Source organism: Drosophila ananassae, chromosome 2L (assembly GCF_017639315.1).
Source record: "Drosophila ananassae strain 14024-0371.13 chromosome 2L, ASM1763931v2, whole genome shotgun sequence".
In the NCBI taxonomy this organism is placed as follows: Eukaryota; Metazoa; Arthropoda; class Insecta; order Diptera; family Drosophilidae; genus Drosophila; species Drosophila ananassae.
Window position 1 is genome coordinate 23,768,727 of NC_057927.1, and position 24,444 is coordinate 23,793,170.

A 24,444-nucleotide genomic window follows, 5' to 3' on the forward strand; every position below is an offset into this window, starting at 1 on the left:
GAAAAGCAAAAACAAAGTTGGAAAACAATTGAAGTGAATAATTCGCTTGAATTGAAGTAATTGGAGACTTGAAGTCGTTTGGGCGCCGAGGATTTCGTCTAATGCGTTTCAAATTTGATTTGTTTGAAAGAATTTAGAAACTTACTAAAATGAATGAGAGGAGAAAAGTAGAATTAAAATTCTTATACTTTTTCTGGGAAATGTCGTAGGGCCTTTTTCCACGCCTCCTATTAAAGTACCACCTGGGTCTAATACTTTTCACTTCATTCGGTAAAGTGATTTCTAGTCACTCACAAAAGGGTGATTAGCGACCTAATAACAGGTTCAATCGGAATGTTCGGGCCGGATCCGCGTCACAAGTATCCGGAGTAAATAGCAACCATTACTGACCATTAGAAAAGTGTGGAATATGAATATTCATCGCTGTGCGGCAGTATCAATACTAATTGGTCACCGGTCATGTATTATTAAGAGAACCTGCATCAGAGGTCAAAGTTTGCACAAATAGATTAGGGTAATTCCATTAAATGCACTTTTTTTTCATAGCCTTTGTCGCTTTAGTCGATTTCAGTATCTGCTTGTAGTTTTGTTTTTTTCGCCTTTTTGCAACCTTGCAATTTTCTACACGATTGCATTTTATGACCGCAACAACACCAATAATCAGTGGCACGTAAATGAAGGGAGAGTGGCGGCGGCAGGGACGACCATTGGGGCAACCTGAAGCCAAAGTAGCCAACCAGTTTGCTTAGAACTGGGTTCATTGAACTCCCACCTCGACTTTCGTTAGAAACGTCATTTGGCGGGCCGACCGCAAGAAACGATAATTAAGGCATTTATGATTTTCCATTTTTTGTTCCCTGAAGCCCCATAAGATGCTCCTCATGAAGTTCAGGTGTTTATGGTTGATGCCAACGAGGTGCAAGACCGCACGTGCCAGGAACTTTCCCATAACGATGCAACAAAAATCCCCCCAAAACTATAAATAACAAGTACTGCGAGTTAACTACCTGCAAACAACTTCAACTTACTAACGACTTACAAGTTCAACTTCTATTTTTGGTTTTGGGGGGAGCTTTACCTATTTTTTATTGAGCGTTTTTATGGCCGCTGAGATCTTGTGGTTTCCATAGAACTTTATGGTTAATTAAATACCATTTTGGATGGATATTTTTATGGATACTTGATAAACACTTGCACCTTCTGTAACTCCCATTGCAAGAAATTGATTTTACAGACAATCAATATGGATCTGTCACTCAATTTCTTGGCCAATGTGCGGTTGGCCATTAGCAAAAAGTCTTTTAAAAGAACTTTGACCAGTTTTTTTTTATCGACTAAGCCGCAATTAATGCTCGTTAACAAAGTGCAATTCATTTCGAAAGACCATTCCTAGCCAACTTGCAGTTTGAACACAGAGAGTGTAATTTTTTATGACCAGCTGCTGCTATGAAAGCGGGACATTTGTTATGAAATCAATTTGCAAGTGTAATGAGTGGACTTTCTAGGAACATTGGGAGCGGAGGGTTGTGTCATGATTTCCCATCTGGAGATTGTAAAGATACAGATAACTTCTCACGGCGTAGAGCATTGAACTGCTTATCTGGCTGGCACTTTTCTTTTAAACGATTTCCATGCCAGATATACGCCACTCGATGGCCTTGGGCGTGGTGCTGGTTTTTTTCCCCCCACCCCACCAACACCCAACACCATTCAACTGAATCAAGGGGCAGAGGTGGTGGGGTGGGGACCTATTAATAGTCGGGGCAAAACCGCCAAGAGGTCGCACCAACTGCAGGCCAAGCAATTATAAAATCATAAAATATAGACATACTTTTTGTTAGGCTGTTTTAGCTCCCCGATTTGACCATGTTTAAACAAATGCACTGAGAAAAATAGTTGTTCATAAAAAAAATAGTTCTATTTACTTTTGTCGGAATTAATTTCACAAGTAAGTCTGAAGATATATATTTTTAATCAATGTTACCTTGATTAAGTTGATTAAGGGTCTATATGTATTATTTTCTGTGTCGCAGTTTGTAACCAGCGCCTCAAACAAAAGGCCACTGGCAGCCACACAGCTGGCTGCCCTATTGTACAAATTTATATATAAAATCATATTATAAATCGTGGAAGGCCTAGCGTGCCGCTTGTGCGTTAAACCCGACGATATTATTTAGGCCAATAAAACTAAACGGTTCGGTTAGCCGAACACACTCGTTAATGTAAATGAGTTTTAATTAAGAAAAGACCGCACACTCAATCCATGGACAATCCGCTTACCCTCCTTTCAAGTGGGCCTTATTCAAGTACAACAATTACCAGTTTAATTAATGACGCCGCTAGTCACGCCCACTCTTTGGATTCGATGATAAGATTTGCCCCACTAGATGGGAGGGGCACGCACTTGTTTCTTTGTTCCCTGATAACACCCGAAACGATAATCCCCGTCAGACATCTAGGTCATTATTTAGAATTTTGTGAAGGGCGAAAGGCCCGAAAGCCCTCCCCTAGTAGCAAGTAGCAACCAAATAGTCTCCTAGCAATGTTTGCATAGAGTTAATAGCGTTACTGCCGGTTTCCCAGCCCTTTTTTGTTCGGCTCTTTTTTTCTGACTTGACTGATAAGATGTGGAAACGCTCCTATCTAGATAAAATTATCAGCCAAGTCGAATGCACCGAACTCAAAATTACTGTCAGCTTTTTGGGTATCAGTTCCTCAATGATCCAAGGTGACTGGCAACGGAAAGTGACAATATTCGGGTATTTGGGTCTGGGACTTGGCTTTAATTGCTGGCCATAAACTATATAATTGCTTTATGATGGAAAGTCACTGGGGAATCTAAATACAAGATAAAAGAGATCCATAAAATAAGGTTTGCTAAGGTGAAATCATGATCAAACAAAAAACATGCATCACGTTTTGTGATTATTGAAAATAATATTTTTCCAGACATCTTTTAGAGAGAAGTATCTATATATAATATTATATGTTAAGTGCCCTGATGATGTCATTATTTCACATAAAGAGTAAAACCTTATCAGCTGCGTGACAAGATACATGCTGGAGGTAAAGACATTCTATATGAGAGTCTTTACATCTTAGAGAATTAAAATATATAATAGTACATTTCTTCATATTTTGCAATTAGTATAAGTAGGGAAGGTCTGTATTAGTTAAATGGAGTACTTATTTAACCTATTACCCAAGTACTCAGTACATAACTAGCTTACAATTAATAATTCGACACTTACGATTAAACAACCTTAGCACTGAGCACTTTCAAGCACCCTTAAGTCGTTGAGCACTATAAAATTCAAAATTCCTGGAATTTCCTTTCACCAGTTACCACATTCATCAATCAAAGAGCACTATATTTAATGGAAATTTGAATATTGATAACACAGAGCCACGTGAACCGCAGAAGTCGAAGTCTTATCTAAGGTGAACCGCCTGTGAAAAGTGGCAAGGACGGATTTCGTTAGTTTTCGGCAGATATCGATGGTATTGGAATTTATAATTAACGTTCAATAACTCTTTTAGATTTTGACACATTTGCATTAAGACTAGAATTATGAAATTGTATTTTTCCGCCTACTATTCGCGTTTAGTAAGCAAAAAAGGTGTCAATCATAGAGATTTTATGACATGGTCGCGGTTCTCGGCTGAGGTCAAACAAAAAATTCGAGGGAAACTATTTCAAGTTGAATTTCCCCACATGTTTCTCAATAAATTATCAATGAGGAGACCAGGCAGCGTTTTTCCCTGTCCGATGGGAAAAAGGCCATGTCAAAAACGATGGAAATGTAGGCCTTATTCTAGTTCTCGTTCTCGAGAATGTTGACCTCGCCTTACTAAGAATTGGGTCATGATAAGACAAATAAAACTGCCAATTAGTTGGGACCCATCATCCATTAACTTGTATGACAAAGGCAAACCTCAAAACCCAATTTAAGTCCGAGGACCACTAAAATGTCAATAGCCAGGACGAAACGAAAACGAGGACAAAACAAAAGCCTGGTGGTAGTAGTGGCTGGACGAGCCGTGGGCACGTCACACGTGCTGACATTTGGTACACATTTTGGTAATGAAATCATTTTTAAAGTACTTTCAAAGTTTTAGTCATTATTTACAAAGATTTGAAAAACTGATAGTTTTGGTCTCCCTTTGTTTTAGTTTCTCTACTCTACTTATTCCTTTCAGTGTATCGTTATTGCAAAATCCGTTTCCATTATTTTCCGCCGGGGTAATTTGATGTTTGAGTGAGTCTCGGTCTGAAATGTGACGACAATACGCCAAGTGCATTGAACTGGCCCAGCTTTGCATAAATTCGAGTTCGTATCGGGTGCATTACCACATCGAACTGACATCGCCATGCAAATTATTGGAACCATTCGTGTCATCATCCCAAATGCATTGGCTTGTAATCAACGTTAGCCATTGGCATGGGCATTACTGCAGCCATGGAAGGGTTATCGTTAGGGTTAGTTACTCGATTATTCAGTCACTTCCACAAGATGGTTATTAGAGCTGACAGACTCGGTTGCAGTTCCCACCTTTCGGTCGAAGCCGATGCCAGGGGCGGAGTTTACCAGCTTTATAGTAATTGAGACCAGCCGGGCCAACTTAACTAATTATGCTGTCGCCTGCTGCAGCTTAGTAATTTATTATATTAGTTAGGACCTCGAGCATCGTTGGAGGTCATGCCCAAGATGAGTTTTTTTTTTAAGTTCAAGCTAAAAATCCATCCATTTTCCTCGAAACTGCATTGACAGACGCCGGGAACTTTTGAGTTTTTAATTGAATTGAACGCAATTTGTCTGGTCTTTGTTCTGACTGGGCTGAGGGTAATCGATACTGATTGAGTTCTGTTTGTGATTTGACATCGGCCAAACGCTTCGATTCGAGGTCAAGATTAGCCAAGCATTTAAACCGTTACGCTGCGCAGTTAGCCAAGTTCCAATGGATATGAAGCCCCAGACTCCCTCGAATCAGAGTCGCTTTGAATTAACCACACGCGACTATCTCGCTTCGCAGTTCGAAATTTGCATACTTTATTTGTTTGGACTTTGGCAGTACTATTTTATTTACAGTATCCCCAGTTTTTTCCACTGGAAAAAAACGTCACCGACCCAGACGCTGTATTGATGACAACCAGACGACAGCCGACAGTGATATTAACTTGATTCTGTCGTTGCTGTTGCCGGCCTATTGTTGTTACACAGAAAGTTAACGAGTTAATGGAAAAGTTTCCTACTAGAACTAATAATAAAAAAAAAAACAGGAGTGAGTGGCCATAATGGTGTGTTTGTTTTCGGTGCGAGCTGCTGTATCGCATTTTTTGCGCTGGTCATGTTCAAAAACACGAGCTACAATTAAACAGTATTCTTAATTTGCATTTCGCCAACCACAAAAGCCGACCGCAAAAACAATATATTTTTATGGCCAGATATCCCATATGCATGTATGGAAAAGTTCACAGCCAATGGCTTTGAGTGCAACTTCAATTTGTTATGGAAACGGTGTGCGAGTGTTTGTTTTGTTTTTTGTTACGGAAACTTTATGATACTTATGGCCACTGATACTTTCGGAATGCAGGGTAAGCCGGCCTCGGCCTAGCTGCAAAAATGCCAGGGATAAGGGGGAAAAAAAATCTGTGTGGGCCACAACAAAGTTACATCCCTCAGATAAAAAGTTGTGCCAATATTTGCTTTTTTGCTTTCGCTTTCGCCATTCCCTTTGCCGCATTTGATTCAATTATAAGCGGATAAAAGAAAGCGAATATCTGTATACATATAGCCCTCTATATATTCGCATAATCGCATCAGCTAGGGGAAAAAGCAAAATCTGCTGGTTAGTAGGGCTAATTGAATCGGATTTTGTTCTCGGAGCCGGGCTCAGCTCACAACTCACAGCTCTCAGGTCTTGGCTCTCAGTTGATTGTCTATCAAAACAGTTTACTTTGGTCGTAATCTTATCATGTAACGGAAACAGCCAATATTCTGCATTATACAATAAATATATTTAAGACTTTGTGTCATGCCACCTGTCTCGGCTGTCCCGCTCCAAGTTCAACAAGGAGAGGGTGTGGTTCTGCTGTCATTTAGCAAACTTGGTCCGGCTAAAATATATTACAAAACTGTCTATTTATTGTCGAAGCCAACTCAGAATCTTACCTAAGTGCGAACCAAATTAGCGCCTCCAGGGCGACCGGCCGGCCCTATTGTTCCGGAAATCACTTCAAACAATCGATATATATTAGTTTAAAATTAGCTAATATTTTCGAGCAAAACAAAATATCCGGAAGCTGATGAGTTTTCTATTTATATACTTAAGTAAATGTCTGGCCAACTAACAGAAATGTGACATATGTCATAATTTGGGGATACAAATAGTTCGTGTTTTTAGGCCTTGAAGGGCACAGTCATTTGTGAGGAATTCAAAGAGAATATTCAACTAGTACCAATCACTGCAATGTTGGCCATTGCATTTGGCCGTAAGCCCTGACTTCTTATCAGGCCTTAACCTGGCCCAAAGGCCATGGGCCTAACTGAAATTGGTTTTCAGATAATTATTCCCATTTGGCAATGCAATCAGCCAACTCGATGAAGCCGGTACAAACTGGCAAGTCATCATTGGCCGGACTTGATGGGCATTAAAGCAGCTCAAGGACATGACCAAAAGTATACGATTCGACTGCATATGGGACGGTCAATTAATGGACTTTGCCTCAGTCCCTATCGAAAATGTTGCCCATTTTTGGGCTGCAGGGGAATGCAGCCTTACACGTGTTACACAGAAACAAATTTTCCTTTTGAAAGATTTATCTATACTCTTCTTAAACCCTTACTTTCTGAAGAAATGAATTCTATTTCAATGAAGTTATAAATTATATTTTTTCTAGTGTATTCAAATCCATTCCGGGCAGACATAAGAAACAAATATGGGTTAAAAATCATTAATTTGAACTTTATTTATGGGGCTTAAGTGCTTTAATTTCACCGATAAACACGTGAACGACGAACTCGTCTGGGGGCAGGGTGCAGTTTAAAGGCGAATGCAAAAACTCCGTATGTAAATATTTTCAGATTCGAGCATTCGAATCTCATACAAAAGGCCAACGTCAAAAGTGACGTCACATCGGGTTGGAGTAGCTTGGCTTAAAAGCGGTACAAAAAAAAACCGGCTTTAGCATAGACTGGCTCATTTGAGTCTCTTCTTTGTGCTGGCTTGGGAATCACGCCGATGGGACTTTATCCAAAACACTCAGTTGTTATTCTTGAGGTTCGCATTGATCGGCCGATTAATCCAGATCACGTGTTCTGTGAGTCCCCTCGGAAATGGCCGAGAGGGACCAGCCTCCACCGTTGGACCTGGCCAACTGTCAAGTTGGTCAGCAGTGAATAAGGCCGACTCTGACATTAACATATACATTTTTCCACCGGCACTTTGTTTTGCGGTTTTCGGTTTTATTTTATTTTTATTTTGTCGGAGGAGCGTTATAACTAACGCCCAGTTTACTCACGCTTTAAGTTTATCTTAATGGTGCGATCGATTTTGGGATTCCTGCCAAGTCATGCAAATGAGCGCATTCACCAGCCGGTGCAAATGGCCAACCCGCTCCTCACCAGACACAAAGCCCCCGAGACACTAGAGGGGCTTTAGCCCGCTGCTAAGATACACAAGCGCTCAAATGCTCAGATACTCGGATTTATAGATACAACAGCAACCACCCCCAGACTGTAAAGTAAACACTTGTTCAGACGAATCTCAATGCAATTGCCGTTGGCCATAAAAAGTAAGTGTTTGCAATAGGGCTAAGTAAAGTGCATTTGGGCGAACTCGCAAATACTCTTATAAACATGTACTTGGTAAGCCAATTTCATTTTTACATGAATAATTTGAGGAACCGAGATAATAAGTATTAATTTCAAAAAAAGAAAAACTATCATTTTATTTGTGACAACCGTTGGACTTTATGTCTATGAGACCCCATTAAGAGTATTAATGAAAAGCATGTGTGAAACGGCAAAAGCGACTTTGATCTGCAGTCGCGGATATTGTCGACCCCATGGAATAAATCAAATTCTTAGAAATTCTCTCAGAATCTGCACACGAACGGAAGCTCTCACTTTGAGAACTGCGTTTCCATTTTAAAATTTGAAAACCGACCCGAGCAATCAGTGTCTATATGGGTATTATCAGCTCAACTCGTATTTGATCAAGTGTGAATTGTCTTTTGTGTTTGGCCTATCAATAAATAATCACGAAACTATCAAAGCTGTACTTCCACCACAGCAGATGGCAGAACAGAGAATGAGAATACTGTCATGATTTACATTATACTTTCTGAAAGCCCTTTTGACGGGCGAAGCGTGAAAACGAGCGTTAAATTCACACCCCTAAGATGCCGCTAAAAGATCACTTTGGCACTTTAAACTGCCACAGATAGTGCCACTGAGAGATCTTTGGATCGGGCCAAAGTAAATATAATTTAGCCAGGCGTTCTATTGACTCAACGTCACACGCTGTAGATGGATGGATAGTTAGCTTGGATGTCTGGAGGATCGAAAGGCGTCGGACATTGATCGATCTCCAAACGAGGTGATAACGCCCTCGATTTGGGGGCGGAAATTTGGTTAGTGGTAGGGTATTGGGTAGAAAACCTTTTGTATTTTACTATAACTTCTGATATTTTTAAATTGAGTTAAAAATACACCATGTTTATACACAAAATGGTGGCCTTATCAGACTGCAAAATTTAATAAAAACATTGCGTAATTGCATTTCATAAATCATCTTCCGATTATGAAATAAGTCACGCCGCTGTGATTTCTGCTGGCAAATCTGCGAATTAAATTCACCATCTTTATCGGCAATCATTCATTTAGCATCTTCTGGCATTTTCATGACTCGTTGGCTAGCTGGTGGCATCGTTGCTATTAATAAATATATATCTCCCTGTTGGCATAAGTAGGGCATGCAAACTGCGCTCAGGCCTGACACCAAAAACACACAAAAAATATGCATCTATATGGTACATACATATATGTATGTATAAAAGTATATTATTTTAAATCGCCCAGAAGAAAATGGTCTATGTTGATTTTTCCCAGTAGCTGGTCGCGTGTTCGGAAAAAAGATACGACTCGTGGGTTCCATAGAATTCGGATGATCATTTTTGGCTGAATGCCGCAAAGTCAAAGTATCTATAGGGAAGGAAATTGTTGCGATGAGCTCATTGAAGTCTCGAATCTGCGGTCATGTTGTAAGCGACTGATCAAAGCGGTTTGTGTACCGATTGTGGGGGGATAATGCGTAGTTAAAAGCTAAATAAATAAAGTAAAAGTCAGGGGGCACATGCGACTTAAGCATGTTCTCCAGATGGTTTTAGGGAAACCAAATTGCAAGTATCTATTGCCTCTATCTGGGCTGGTGAAATAAGTGGATTACCCACCTTATCGCCCCATTGTCGATAAGAAGTCGATAAGAACTACAAATGCGTGCCAGGAGCGTGCCATTATTAAATATATTATTATTTTTTCTGAGTCATTTTTGAACAAGTTTTTGGGGGGCAGTCATTGTGAGTACAGAAAATGCCGTCTCATCTTGGTCCAGCTAGTAGTATTTGTTTTTAATTTCACAATCAAAACAACAATAATGGCAGTGCCTTATCTCACGGACATATCTCCCCGTTTGCTATCTCTTTTTAACTAGTATACCCTATCTCTTTCTTCTACTTGCAGCCGGCCCCCATGTTGAGAATTTCATCAGCTGGCCTGGACTGGACTGGGGGTTTAAAACGAAAAAAAACCTTTGTTTTTGTTTATTTTCCACGGCACTCGGACTAATAAAAATGCAATTTTTATGGTTAAGAAAATAGAGCGCGTGGCCGTTGCACATTTGTCTGATGTTGTGCAGAAGCCAGAAGAAAATGAGGCTTGGAAAATGGAAAAGTAACAACAGCCGCCATACCAGCAGCAGCAATAGCATTGAGCTTGTGATGTAATCCAGAGCAAAAGTGAAGCGGCAATTTGCTATTGCAGAAAAAAAAAGAGAGCGAAAAAAGAAGAAAAAAAATTATTATACAATTTGTGTTGCTGCCGCACTGAACTAGGACAACAGCAACAAAGATACAAGGTAGCAGCAACAGCAACAGCAAGAGCAGCAGCAGCAACACTGATAAAGACCGGCTGGCAACAGAGAACGAGCTTGCAGCAGCATAATTTCAAAGTCGGAGCGTGGGAATTGCAAATCACACAATATCAACCGAGGCAGCAGCAGCAGCAGCAGCAACACCAACATCAGCAACAGCAACAGCAGCAACATCGGCAACATCAATACATGCAATAATCATTGCTTGTACGGCAGCAATAGCTCGCTTCTCAGTGCTCTCTTCTCGCTCTTGGCGCTCGGGGCCGGCGTTGTTCCATCTGCCTCGCACCCGTTCCACAGCCGTTCGTGAACAGTTCGCGTATATTTGGAGCCCGAGTGGATACCGCTCACAGTTGTGCTTGGAACGCTTCGGAGTGAAGATCGTGCTCGTCGATCGGCGCGAAAAAAAGAATTGAAAAAATATATGAATCGAAAATCGTGAAAAACCAAAACCCCAAAAACCCAAACAATTGACAAGTGAAAAATAAATTGTTTTTGAGAAAATCACAAAATATCGCGCGTAAATTAGCAAGCGTTCGCAAGAAACAAGCCAAACAGTAAAGAGATATATAACAAAACCGAAAAAATTGGCTGCAAATGTGAAGAGTTGAGACAGCGGATATACCGAGTGAAATTTGTGTCATAAGCAAAGCCAAAAGCCAAAAAATAAGCGTAAAGAAACAAAACCAAACTTATAAGAGCGCACAGTGACTGTGAAACTGTAAAGTGATGTGTGGCAGCAGAAAAACAGCATAAAGAATGGCCATAGACCTCCTGATCCTGGCCCTGCTGCTCGTCTCGTTCCTGATCAACCTGCTGGCGCTGTGTGCCTTCTGGATCACTCCCGGCCTCCGCACCACCGCCAATCGGTTCACCATCAACCTCTTGGCCATCAATCTGATTGGCTGCTGCATCTTGGCCCCAACCCTCTTCCTGGGCCTGCCCTCGAAATCAGGGGAATATCCCGTCGCCGTTGCAGACTCTGTCGAGGTCTACTCGAAGCCTGGCAACCATCAGATCACCTTTCTGAAAAATGGACATGTCGTGGAGCAGGACGGCGTGGTGGTGCACCGCAACACCAGCGATACCGGCGATGTGGTGGAGACCTTCTTCAAGTGCAATGAAACCTACTGCCGGGAGCTGACAATCGACGAGCGCCAGGATGGTGGCATTGTAATTACCGAGACGGAAACGCACGAGGAGAATCTCTCGATGTTCGACGGAGCACCGACTTCAGCTCCTTTGCTGCCGCCTGTCCAGCTGCGATGCTGGTCCATCGATATGACTGCTGCACTGGGAGCACTGGCCGTGCTCCTGGTAGTGGGTGATACCTGGTGTGCCGTAACAGATCCCCTGCGCTATCACAGCCGGATATCCGGGGTGAAGACCTGGATCTTTATCGCCCTCACCTGGGCGGTGGGTATTCTGTTTGGGGCTCTGTCGGCCTTCCGGGTCCTGGACTTTGAGGCGGACACCTTGCTGAGCAGACAACGCCGACTGGCAGCCACCTACTTCAACATCAGCAGCACTAACAGCATCTTCGGCGTGGTCTATGCCAGCATATACTTCATTGTCATTATCCTGCTGCCCTTTGGGTTTGTGTGCGGCATGTACTGGAGGATATTCAGCGAGGCCCGAGGCAATGGGCTGCGCATGCGTCAGAATGGCTCGTCGCCGCTCCTGCAGAGTGCACTCAACTTGAACGCCGGCCAGCAGGCGGCCCAGGGCAGTCAGTTCTCCAACAGCCTGTGCGTCCACCGCCACTCCATCTCCTCGGCCAGCTCCCACGGTGGTACCAGCAGCATGGGCATTGGCATTGGTGGCCTGCAGATGCAAATCGATCAGCGCCAGCAACCCAGGAGCTCGCCCAGTTGCTTGCGTCGTGATTCGGCAGCCAAGGTTCTTCTGCCCACCATTTCCGATGATGGAGGCTCTGATGCTGATGCCGAGAGCGGTGCTGGAGATCAGTTGATGCCCGTACCGGAGCAGGACAGGAATCAAAATATTCTGCTCACTCTGCAAACGGCCAGTGGGGAGATCAAGCGTAACTATTCGGCTCGTCAGTTGCCCCTGTTGGGCACATCCTCCCAGGACCTGAGGGAGGCCCACCGCCTGCAGGGCATCCGCCAGGTGCACAGCTCCCCCAACCTGCACAAGTACACGGAGCTGAGGCAGGACTCGTTGAGCGAGGAGTGTGGATCGCCGCATCTTTTGGGCCATGAACAGCGGCAGCAACAGTTGCAGCATCAGCAGTCGCAGCAGCAACATACCCAGCCCTTGCAGCATCACCACCACCATCAGCTGCAGCACCAGCACTCCACGCCGACGCACCACCACCCGCACTTCAGCTCCCCGCGCCACCACGCCCTGCAAATTCCCGCCATCCACGCCTCCCCGAAGGCCCTGAGCTACATGAGCTCCCTGCGCCATCGGCTGAGCAACGCCAGCTCGCTCTTCAAGTACCGGGAGGAGTCGCGGGCAGCCAGGATTAGCATCCTCGTTGTGGTCATGTTTGTTGTCTCTTACTTGCCCTTCGGCCTGCTAGTCCTGCTCCAGTCGCGCTTGTCGGCTGCCAACTTTGGCGGATCCTCGCAGCTGGCCATCTTCATGATCCTTCTGGCCAACATCAGCTCGCCGTTCATCTTCGCCTATCGCAACAAGCGAGTTCGGCGGGGAGTGAAGCGCCTGTGCGGACTGGAATCCTCGGCGGTATTGCAGCGACACTGCAGCAGCAGTGTGAAGACTAACGGCGGCGGAGGCGCCACGTCTGGCAGTGGGGCAGCCCAGCTGCAGCGCAACAGCAGCAAGCTGTCGCAGTACAGCAGCAACAGCTGTCGCTACCTGACGCCCCAGAGCTCCTTGGTTAGCCAAGTGCCGGTGCACACCACCCTCACCCTGAGGCCCAACAGCAGTTGCAGTACCATCATTAACTTTGGAGCCACCAAGGGTTCGGCGGAGTCCGAAGACCTGCCACCGGCTTCACCACCACCACTTACTACTGCACCACCCGTCCGACCGCAGCGACCCAAGCTGCAACGGGGCATCACAATTGTGGAGCACATCGCCATTACACCGACGATGCCGCAAAAGTTCCAGAGCCGGCGGGGCAGATTCTTTGACATGTTCTTCCGCGGCTCCAAGAAGCTGCAGACGAGCTGTCAGGGCCAAAGCTTGCCCACAGAGGTCTAGGGGGTTATTGTTTAGATTTTGAAACAGAATCAGAAACAGAAATAGTTACAGTTACAGTTACAGTTACAGTAAACTAAACTAAACTCGCTTGCTGAAGAATTCTATGAAACAGTATTCGTAATTTGTAAGTTAAATGTTAAACAAAGACAAGGGTTTGAATTTTGAGTTTTAAGACAAGATCTTGCTGTCCTAGAAGCTTCTCATGCCAAAAACAAAACACAAAAGAACATAAACGTAGTCAAACCAAATAGTTTGAGATGCTTTTAATATAAAAAATAAAAAAATGAGGAAAAATTAACAAAAAAATAACAAGTACCTTAATGAATACAAAACAAATAGCAACAATTGTGTACAAGTCAAATTAACAAACAAACAGAAAGAGAGAGAGTAGGGATAATTATTCTTATGCTGGATATCAAACTGGAAAGTGGAACCAAGCCAAGTCGAGATCGTAATCAATGTACCTAAGCAACAAACAAACATATGAACATTTAATGTTTTTACTCAAATCGATAATGATTGCCACAAAATAGCAAAGACAGCACAGTTATTTCGAGCTCCAAACTAATTTATTATTTATTGTAATGCAATTCTAGGCAATTGCACTCTGTAGATACACAAACACACATATATAGATATATATATTTATTAGACATCCACACCGAAAAGCTTTAACTCCAAAAACATTCTGGCTAAAAGGAGAAAATGCAAAGAAGACGAAACGCTAAACATTCATTCATACGTTAATTAAGTAAATGTGCAAAGCATATGTGTATTCTAGCGCCTAAGTAGCCGAGTAGTTCTAGAAACCCAAAAAAAAAAAAATACAAAACAAAAAACAAGATATCCGAGCACATAGTGCCGGGAAGTGCTTTTCGAACCATTTTGGCCAACTGGAACGGGCCGTGCAGGCCGCATTTTCACATTGAAAACGCGCCAGCCAGTGCACGGGCCGCTCATAGTTGGCCAGAAGTCATTTAGCCTTCTCAGTCAGCGAGTAAGCCACTAACGGGCGCACTTCTCTTAAGCTGGCCGTAAAGTCAATTTGCTTTCGTAGAACTCCGGGCGTTGCGTGCAGCTAAATACCTCATTAGATTTAATTTAAAGTGCGATACGGACGGCGGCAATAGGTCAAAAGTCAGAGCCGAGCCATCATGCATTATGCAAGCCCTGGCCCTGGCATTTGTCTCATTTCGCCGCTCCAGGCCAGAAAGCTTTATACTTTAGGTTCTCCCTTGCCCTGCTTTTGATTTTCCTTTCCGTAGCTTTTCCTAGCTAGCCCTTTGGACATAAAGAAACAGACACACATGTGAAGACACTAACACACACCACTCACAAAAAAGCAACAAAGCCAACCTCGAATTTATATTTCTAAAAAGTTTATATCTTACAGAGTGTGTGCATAGGAGATACAAATGTATCTATAAATATTTATGCATCTGTGTCGGACAAGGGAAATATTTCAAAACCAATTATTGTGATGTTGAGCAAGGGGGACGGGGAAGAGAAGAATGTAATTTCGAAATGCATTAAAAATAACTTAAAAAATATGTATTAGTAGTTTTACTATAAATATATATATATACACGATTATACATGCATATATATGTATACTTTACTAAATAGTGATATTTTTTCAAGTCTATTCAACTGTCATTCGCTAAAACCATTTATTGTAAAAGCAAAGCAAATGTAAAACCAATTTAAAGTTCGATGTGACAAATTAGCTTTTAATCCGAAACCGAATCCAAATCCGAATTGAAAATGAAACCCAAAATGCAACTCTGATGAAAATTAACATCCCCACTAACTGGCTACCGCGAGTCTAAATCGGTATTTTCTAGCTATGCTGCTAATAAATTTAAAAAATGACAAAAAAAATGAAATAAATGAATAAAAAATACAAAAAAACCATACCAAACAAAAGAAAGCAAGAAACTATTCAAATAAAAGATTATGTGTCTTAAAAGAATTAATTATTATGACTTTTTACTGCGGGCAGTTCAATTGGTTCAAACCCACACAGATCTCTGGGGAGACAGCACATCGGCGGAGGCTGTTCTACGATTATTAGAAGTCCGAGCCACTGCCACAACTCTTCGAGGGAATGTATCGATCCAACCTTCTTCGACAAGTTCCACGACAAGAGCTCTAGAACACGAACAAACACTTAACCAGACCAAAAGGCGCACAAATTCAGCATTTCATTCAGCACCCATGCCCGTTCTTTTTTAATTGATTCATAAACCGAAACGAAGCATCTGAATAAAAAGTATAGAATTTTTTGTTCGGTCTGATTGTGGCAATCGCGTGTTTCATTTCAAAATGGAAATGAATTGTACCGGCTCCGTAAATTGTAGAAACCATTTGAATGTCACAATTGTGGGCAATTCACGAGGCGGAGGAGTGGATTGGGGTCTTCTCTATATGGGAGTCGGTGATTGGTACGAGTTCGAGTGCCAACGGGTTTGCTACTTAGAACTCGACCACTGAGATCAAACAATCGGATAGTTCGTATTTGGTGGCATTAGGCTATGGACTATATAGGCTTATGGGCCAACGGGGCGTATGGGCGATGCAGTGAAGGGGCTCCAGCCATTGGCGTGACTAATCGTTTGGCACCGGGTCCAGTATCAAAGAGCCGTGTCTTACCTCAACACCTGACTCACACCTCCCCAGTGCTCTGGGCAAGTCCAAGTCCACTCAAGACATCGGGCAGGCGGGTCTGCCATGTGATAAGTGCGACTGATATTCCATATAGGCACGCTAATTTCTGCAGCAATGCGGTGACAACGAAACGTCTGTTTGGTATTTCAGCAGAAAAATGCGGCTGTACGGCGGCATCAACATAAACAAAATCAAATGCCCCACTGGATAACTGGAGACCGAGACCCCAAACGTAGACCGGGTATCTGGCGGATGCGTAGCTGTCCCTCAGCAAATCGGTCACTGCTAGCGTCGCACTTATTTATTTATTTTATGATTCACTGCGCTCCTCGCTCCATGGTGCGTTAAATTTTCCTCGGTGAGGCCTCTGACATTTCTATACATCAGTCAACCGGTAGACTTGATGAATATAAAAAAAGAGACTTCTCTTGTTCGCCAATTGTGGTCCGAAAATAGATATCCAGTTTTAAACGCGACAGCGGTGTGAACAAATTGACTAAAATATCAGAGATTGAATTAGCATTTATATTAGCTATTTTCTTAATTAGATGCATGGTCTCTCCAACTGAGTTTAACTCGAATAATTGAGCGGCAGTGAGAAGTGCCCTTGACTTGAATTGTCTGCCACAAAGGTGTACAAGAGCTGTTAGGACAATTAAAAAACAATTCATATTTATTTGCTTTTCTTATGGCGTTGCAACTGCCATTTTTTTTATTATTTTCCCGCTATGAGTTACCTCACCAACCATTACCCAAAATGTCAACTTGCTTCCGTGGTGTGAAGCCATAAAAGTATTAATTTGAATAGCTGTATAATTAAAAAAAACTTAAACAATATTAATAATCCATTTTTGTCCTCCCAAACTGGCTGAGTAAGAATGTGACAAAACAAAATAAAAACTGCCAAATGTCATTAGAACAAATACTGAAATGTTTGGCACAGAGGCACAGATTTCGAGATACCCCCTCCGTGTTTCCCAACCAAGATGACAAGATGGCTAAGCAAGCCAAAAGAAATAAATTGGATTTAAACGCTAAAAACTGCCGAGAGTCAGGTGAAGAGCAGAACCGAGTGTGTGTGGGAGGACAGGCTGCTGTCATCTTAAGCAAATTTGTCGATTAGGCAAGAGGAAATCATTTTTGGTCCGCGACAATATACTGCTTTTTCTCGATGCCTCCCTCGACTCGACACGTCAGTGCCCCGTGATGCTGGCCCCAAGACAGGTCGCAGACTGGAAAACTAACAACCGAGAAGATAATCTAAACGGTGTGTCAATGAACCTCGCGGAAGTTAACCCAACTGTCGGAGGTGTTCGGCAAGAATTAAATATCAATCAGCCGCTGATGCGGCCTGTTTTCTGTCATAAATCTAAGCGATTGGCGGATTTAGTTAATTTGCATGTGAACTTGAATGATTGGGGTGCATTGACTCCTCCGCTGCACACACCCTTGAGCGGTCAGAACGAACACGAGTGTCTGATATGGCCATAGATTTATGTTCGAGTATGTTCCGTTTTCCGTACAATTTTCGGCTCCGCAGACACTGATGATTAACTTTATTTATTGAATTATAAGTGCTGGCTCAATCGCTTGATTTCGCCATCTGTCTCACAAAGCAAAGCAAAAACTCACACGCCGAACTTGCAATCGACGCTTCTAGTTCCTTCTTCTTCTCTACATAAACTTCTTGTGTGCCCAGTTTCCAAATCGAATTGTTAATTAAAGCAGTTTTTTAGTTTTACAGTGACCGTTCATCAACATCCCGGCCTCCCCTGAAACACTGTTTCAGAATTTGGTAATAGGGCGAGCTTGACAATTGGACGGGTGGTTTCTCCAGTTGGAGTCCTAAGTCGTACAGCGCGGACCATTCCATCCTTTCCTGGATACGTTTCGATGACTCTTCCGAGAGGCCATGCTGCTGGCGGGGTGTGAGAATCCTTAAGGAGCACGATGTCATCTTTGGCCATGTTGACCGATTTGTTCATCCACTTTGGCCGATGCTGGAGTGATGTAAGATATTCCATGTGCCATTGTTTCCAGAAGCCTTGCAGCATAGCTTGAGTCTGTTGCCAATAATCCAAACGGTTGATTGGTACATTTGATAGATCGCCTTCTGGTACTGTCGTGTAGGGACGACCAATGAGGAAGTGTGCTGGCGACAGATAGTTGACCTCAGTGTCCGAAGTTGAGAATAGTGGACGTGAGTTGACCACAGCTTCTATTTGGGCGAGAAGTGTGTGCATTTTCTCAAAGGTGAGGACATTCTTGCCAATGACTCTATGAAGATGCAGTTTGACAGAGCGCACAGCTGATTCCCATTTGCCACCCCAGTGTGGTGCATGGGGGGGAATGAAATTCCAGTTGATTCCTTCGTCTGCCAGGGCCTTCAGTACGGTGTTGTTGTGTTCGTCTGACTTCAGAAGAGTTTGCATTTCGTTTAATACCCTTTTTGCCCCGACGAAGTTTCTCCCGTTGTCGCTATACATTTGCAAGCATTTCCCGCGGCGAGAGATGAATCGTCTGAGTGCCGCCAAGAATGTGTCGGTTGTAAGATCTGTAGCCAACTCCAAATGCAAGGCAGAAGTGGCTAGGCATACAAATAGGCAGATGTAACCCTTTTCCTTGTGTGGATTTCGTCCCTTGTGGACCTTGAGGGTGATTGGCCCGGCGTAGTCGCAGCCAGTGTTTGCAAACGGAAATGCCTGCCGAACCCGGACAGACGGCAGATCTGACATGAATTGGTGAGATGTGTGTTGCCGTTGTCTAAAGCATTTTAGACAGTCATGCGTGATCTTTCGAATGAGGTTGCGTGCGCCAAACACCCAGTAGCGTTGGCGTGCGATCACGAATAACGCCGATACTCCAGGATGTAAGTGAATCCGGTGCTCATGTTCCAGAATGAGTTTCGTTATGCGATGAGATTTGGGCATAATTATTGGATGCTGCACATCCGCTGGCAGTTCTGAGTTACCTAAGCGGCCACCCACTCGCAGGAGTCCATGTTTGTCGATTTGCGGTGAGAGGGTGCGCAATTTTGATTTGTTTCCCAAATCTTGCTGGTTGAGGAGTCGCTTGTAGTCAGCTTGGAGTTCGTCTTGGGCATGGCGCAGGTACAGGATCCGTGCGTCATGGATCTCCTCAAGTGTCAGCGTAGCGGTGTTGGATTTTCTGCGAGTGCGTCGGATGAACTTGAGAACGTAGGCGAGAATACGAAGTAGCTTCGGCCACGAGGAGACACGGTCGATCAGTTCATCCAATAGTGAGGTTTCAGTGTTGTATGTTCTCATTGTCGTGAAAGCGGAACCTTTTACTTCAGCCTGGACTTGTTCATCTGAAATGAAACTAGAATGAGGAGTGCTAGGTGTTTTTACCCATTCAGCTTCGGTTGAGTATAGCCAGTGTGGGCCCTTCCACCATAGGTTGTGGTTTACTAAGTCAGCAGCTAGCATGCCCCTTGAAGCGCAGTCAGCAGGGTTGTCATCTGATTTGACATGTTGCCAGTGATCTCGTGGAATGATGCTGAGGATTTCGGCAGTGCGGTTTGCGACGAAAGTCTTTAGTTTGGCAGGTATGTGCGAGAGCCAAGCCAAAACAATGGTAGAGTCGCACCAGGCGTAAACAGTGACGTTGTAGTTTTTCAGTGCAGCTTTGACTGAGTTGATGAGTCGACTTAGTAGCAGTGCGCCGCACAATTCCAGGCGTGGAAGTGATTGTGTTTTGAGCGGTGCAACACGAGTCTTTGCAGCAATAAGAGTAACCTGTATGTTACCATCAGGGAGAGTGACTCTACTGTAAACGGCAGCGGCGTAGGCTTTTATAGATGCGTCCGAGAAGGCGTGCAATTCAATTGTGTCAGTAGAGTTGCCAATGTAGCGTGGAACCTCAAGTTCATTGAGCGTGTTGATATCGTTCTTGCATTTGAGATACCAATCTTCCAGGCTGAGCGGTAGCGGGCTGTCCCAGTCTAAGTTGAGAACCCAAAGTTCTTGGAACAGGATTTTGAATTGAATAACCACTGGAGCCAGCAATCCAAGTGGGTCGAAAATGCGAGACACGTCTGATAAAACTTGTCGTTTTGTAATCCTTCCCTCGCTGGGCAAAGATACCTTGTATGCCAATGTGTCCGTGTGCGGTTGCCAATGAATTCCCAAAACCTTGTTCGTAGTTTCGAGTGGACTGTATGATGTATTGTTTGTGATTGTTGTCTCAGGGTCGACAACGCGGTTGCTGTTGGAAATCCATTTTCCAAGCTCGAGTTGAGCACATGACATTAGTTGAATTAGTTCTTGTTTGTATTGTAGAAGCTTTTCCTCGGTGTCAGCTCCTGTTAAAACGTCGTCAACGTAGAAATCTTCAAGAAGAATGCGCGCAGCAGTTGGATACAAATGTTGGTAGTCTCTGGCCAGTTGCTCAAGAACCCGTACAGCCAGAAATGGTGCACACGCAGTGCCATAGGTTACAGTGCAGAGTTGGTAATGTAGAAGTGGAGCTGAAGGATGTTCTCTCCAAACGATACGTTGATAGTTGCGGTGATGCTTGTTGATCCAAATTTGCCTGAACATCTTGATGATGTCCGCAGAAAAAACGTATTTATGTAGGCGAAAGCGTACGCATACATCGAACAGGTTTCGTTGAATGCTCGGCCCAACGTTCAGGGTGTCGTTTAAAGATTGACCAGAAGAATCTTGGAATGAACCGTCAAAAACTACTCGTAGTTTCTTTCCAAGTACCGGGTGATGTGGCATGTAGAATACCCTTCCATCGTTGGTGAGAATTTCGTCAGGGTTCAATTGGCGCATGTGGCCTAGAGAAATATACTCTTGCATGAATTGTACATACCGTGAGTGCAGATCTGTGTCTCTATGTAGACGGCGCTCCACAGAAGCAAAGCGTTGGGTTGCTCCCTGCAGAGTGTCACTGAATTGTGGATCTGCATCCTTGAATGGAAGCTCTACGGTGTATCTTCCCTTGGAGTCGCGTGAGTGCGTGGTTTGAAAATGCTCTTCAACCTTAACATTTTCAGGATCATGGTGAGTGGTGATTTGGGAGTCCTCGATTTCCCAAAACCTTTGTAAAGTAGCATGGATATCGACTGTAGACAAAAATGACGTGGTGATTGATGGATTTTGATACGCAATCGATGTGATAACCCATCCAAAGATTGTTGAAATGGCTATTATGTTGCCTTGCGCATCCAGCTTCCTGTTGCCGGTTAAAATAGCCCATACAGAATCGGTGCCTAGTAGGACGTCTATAGGCGATGCCGAGTTGAATTCAGTGTCTGCAAGCGGAATCCCATTGAAAATCTCAAGCGCAGATGCATCAATGTTTTCCCTTGCCAGCGTAGATGTGATTTTTCCTAGAATGTGAGCTTTTACTTGTAGCGAGTGATCAGAAACTCGAGACTTGATCGTGAGTGTGCTGAATCCCCTCGTGGTATCGGCCTTGATTGAAGAAATGCCGGAAATGAGAATCCGGCCAGGAGCCCGATTAAGACCCAGTGCCTTAATACAGCGTTCCGATACATATGATAACTCCGAGCCCGTGTCGAGTAGCACTCGGCAGTTTGTGTATGTGCCTTGAGAGTTGCGGATGTGTACCAATGCAGTTGGCAAAGTACATGTTCGTCCTACTTGCCCATGTGACAATAGGGTTGGCGTGAGTAGTGCCTGTGACATGTGACTCGCAGTCACCGATGTCGTGTCTGGATCGTTGCGATCGCTTGAAGACGTGGATGTGATTTGACCCTCGTTGGTCTGCATAGCATGCGTGTGTATGAGTGTGTGGTGTCTGCTGCCACACTGCTGACAGTTGTACTTTGAGCTACAGTTTGATGACCTGTGACCTGGTTTGAGACAGTTAAAGCAGAGAGATTTGTGCTTTACAAAAGAACGGCGTTGGTCGATAGACAAACCAATGAATTGAGGACACTTAGACAGTTGATGCCCATCCGCATTACAATTCACGCATTTTGTCAGCGCAGCAGTTACCATGGCTCTGCTTGTCTTCTTATTGTTACCACCCTGTCTCGGTACAGGATCGCTTTGACACAGCTCAAATTCTTCACATCGTGCGTCCAGGAACTTGAAGAACTCTTCGACTTTTGGTGAATTTGAAGCACGGCTTGCATCTACCCATTTGCGGCGTGACTCTGGATCGATTTTGTTCAGCAATAAATGGATAACCCAGCAGTCTCGGTCCATATGGCCAATTGAGTCCAATGCACGGATGACCTCATTTGCACCATCTGATATGCTACGCAATATGGATACCTCTCCATTGTTAGTCGATGGTAGCTCCATAAAGGTGTCCAACAGGTTGTGAATAATTTGCCGTGGTCGATCGTATCTCTCGTTGAGGCGTTCCCAAGCGTTGTCATATGCCGTCTCAGAAATCGGCAAATGGCGTACCAAACTTGCAGCCTCGTCCACGAGGAACGATTTTAGATAGTGGTACTTTTGTATCTTACCCAGATGTTGCTTGCTATGTACAGTGCTTATGTACAGTGCTTTGAAGGCTGGCCACTCCTTGTAAATGCCACCAAACGGTTTTATGTGTATTTTCGGTAATTCTGTCTCCCTTACTGGCGCCGCGGCGTCAGCCTGGGTTGGTGTTGAAGTTGCTCCTAGGCGTTCGAAAAACTCTTGTTGTTGCTGCACTAAGCGAGAAATAGCGTCGTTGTTAGCTATTGAATCTCCTTCTGCATGTCTTGTTGGTGTTGTCGGCTCCTGTGAGCGCTTGAGGGAAAACAAAAGCGCACGGGCTTTTATGTACTTCGCCTCATACTCGTCGTAGTCATCCGCAGGATCAACCCAGCCTTCGACGTCGTCAAGCACGCTCAGATCATCTCCGGCAAGTTCGAAATCATTCCAAACCTTGTCGAGCCTGACTAGCAGTACCTCCACGGCGTCAACGCCGATTGATGCGGAAGAGTTTTCTGCTGTGTGTAGCAGTTTGGTGAGGCTGGATTTGAGACGGCCCCTCACTCCCTTTAGCCGTTTGAGTTGTTCCATCGCAATGGTGCTTTACTTTACTAACAATAACGAATCTGGCTCTGAAGGACCAAACTTCCTATGATGATTAACTTTATTTATTGAATTATAAGTGCTGGCTCAATCGCTTGATTTCGCCATCTGTCTCACAAAGCAAAGCAAAAACTCACACGCCGAACTTGCAATCGACGCTTCTAGTTCCTTCTTCTTCTCTACATAAACTTCTTGTGTGCCCAGTTTCCAAATCGAATTGTTAATTAAAGCAGTTTTTTAGTTTTACAGTGACCGTTCATCAACAGACACTTCCCCGAAAAAAATATGATCGGGGATGTGTATTTATGACAGCTGCAGTCCCCCATGTCCATGTTGAGTGGTTTGTTTTTCGCGACGAACTACCACTAAAACTCAATCTGCAGACTTAGTCAAAGTCAGGCCACGTTATTATATGCAAATATATGACGGGCCGGCCTTATCAGGCCGACTCGTTATCACAGATGGGGCACTAGAACATCTAACAAAATGATTTAATATATTTTGCCTGTAAACAGAGTCAGTTGCTACACGAGTTGTGTTTTTCTCGAATTTCTAAAATAATATTTAAAGTACTCGTTGATGGGAAGAAAGTTATTCCATTTGTGCTTGGTTCTATGTAGTATAGAACTGTGCCTTTCTCACGCAGCTTACAGTGCTTTTTATCTACGAAACTCGTCAGGGATTTGTTGGGGAAATGGGCTCATAAATATGCCGTCAGGCTGACTGTCTCCGTCTTCAGATTCTACCCGTTGAACAAGAGGGTGTACTGGCTTCTTGGCATGAAAATTTGAGTAACAAGGTTGCTTCAACTTGTCAAGTGCAACTTTTTGTTTTCAAGTTACCAACAACAAGTTTTAAATTTTTAGTTTAAGGCTTCTGAGTAGTTTCTTTTTTTTTTTCAATTAAGCCTCAGGGCATCTCACAGTCGCTGTGTTTTGGGCTCCCGACTTATCGCTGATGGCTAACCCGTCTCCGTCGGTGACGTCACATCGCCGAGCCGCCAATAGAAACATATGTAGGCATCCAATATCCCGCCAGCCATCCCCTCTCAGACAATCACGGCTGACAATATTTGAACTCGCACAAATCTGAGGCCAAGGGATGTGATGTCGTGATGTTGTTATTGCTGCCCCGTCAACATTCAGCCAAGTTCTCAGTTCTCAGCACAGATTCATGGAATATTCCATGACACGCTTCAAATATTGTCGCAGAGCAAGCAAAAATCATGGACCTGGGGTCCGGAGTCGTAGTCGGTCCTCTCCGTAGTTGTTTGTAAGTTTTTTCCAGCAAAGCGGCGACAGGAGGAGCTTATCGGGCGTCGTCTATCCGATAAAATCCGACGAGGAGAAGCCTCATTTCGAGGCAACAGAATACAAATTCAAAATAATTTTGACACATTCCAAATAATTTT

General features: G+C 43.8%; 2 protein-coding genes across 3 annotated transcripts in view; one reads left to right on the forward strand and one right to left on the reverse strand.

Moving 5' to 3' along the window:
- The window catches only part of LOC26515613, a 53,871-nt gene that overhangs the window by 19,033 nt on the left and 10,394 nt on the right, over positions 1–24,444 (forward strand). For both annotated transcript variants that reach the window (XM_032456395.2, XM_032456394.2), the window contains exon 2: positions 9,744–17,275. In XM_032456395.2, coding sequence (XP_032312286.2) covers positions 10,912–13,341 — 2,430 coding nt within the window. In that variant the 5' untranslated portion in view covers positions 9,744–10,911 and the 3' untranslated portion in view covers positions 13,342–17,275. The remainder of the gene's footprint in view (positions 1–9,743; positions 17,276–24,444) is intronic.
- Positions 17,763–23,021, reverse strand: LOC123256999. The gene has a single exon (XM_044714125.1). It carries the CDS (start codon positions 23,019–23,021, stop codon positions 17,763–17,765), a length of 5,259 nt encoding a protein of 1,752 aa, XP_044570060.1.

Bases quoted from the DNA above. Each gene is read 5' to 3' on its own strand.
- LOC123256999 (XM_044714125.1), bottom strand. From the start codon at position 23,021: ATGGAACAACTCAAACGGCTAAAGGGAGTGAGGGGCCGTCTCAAATCC.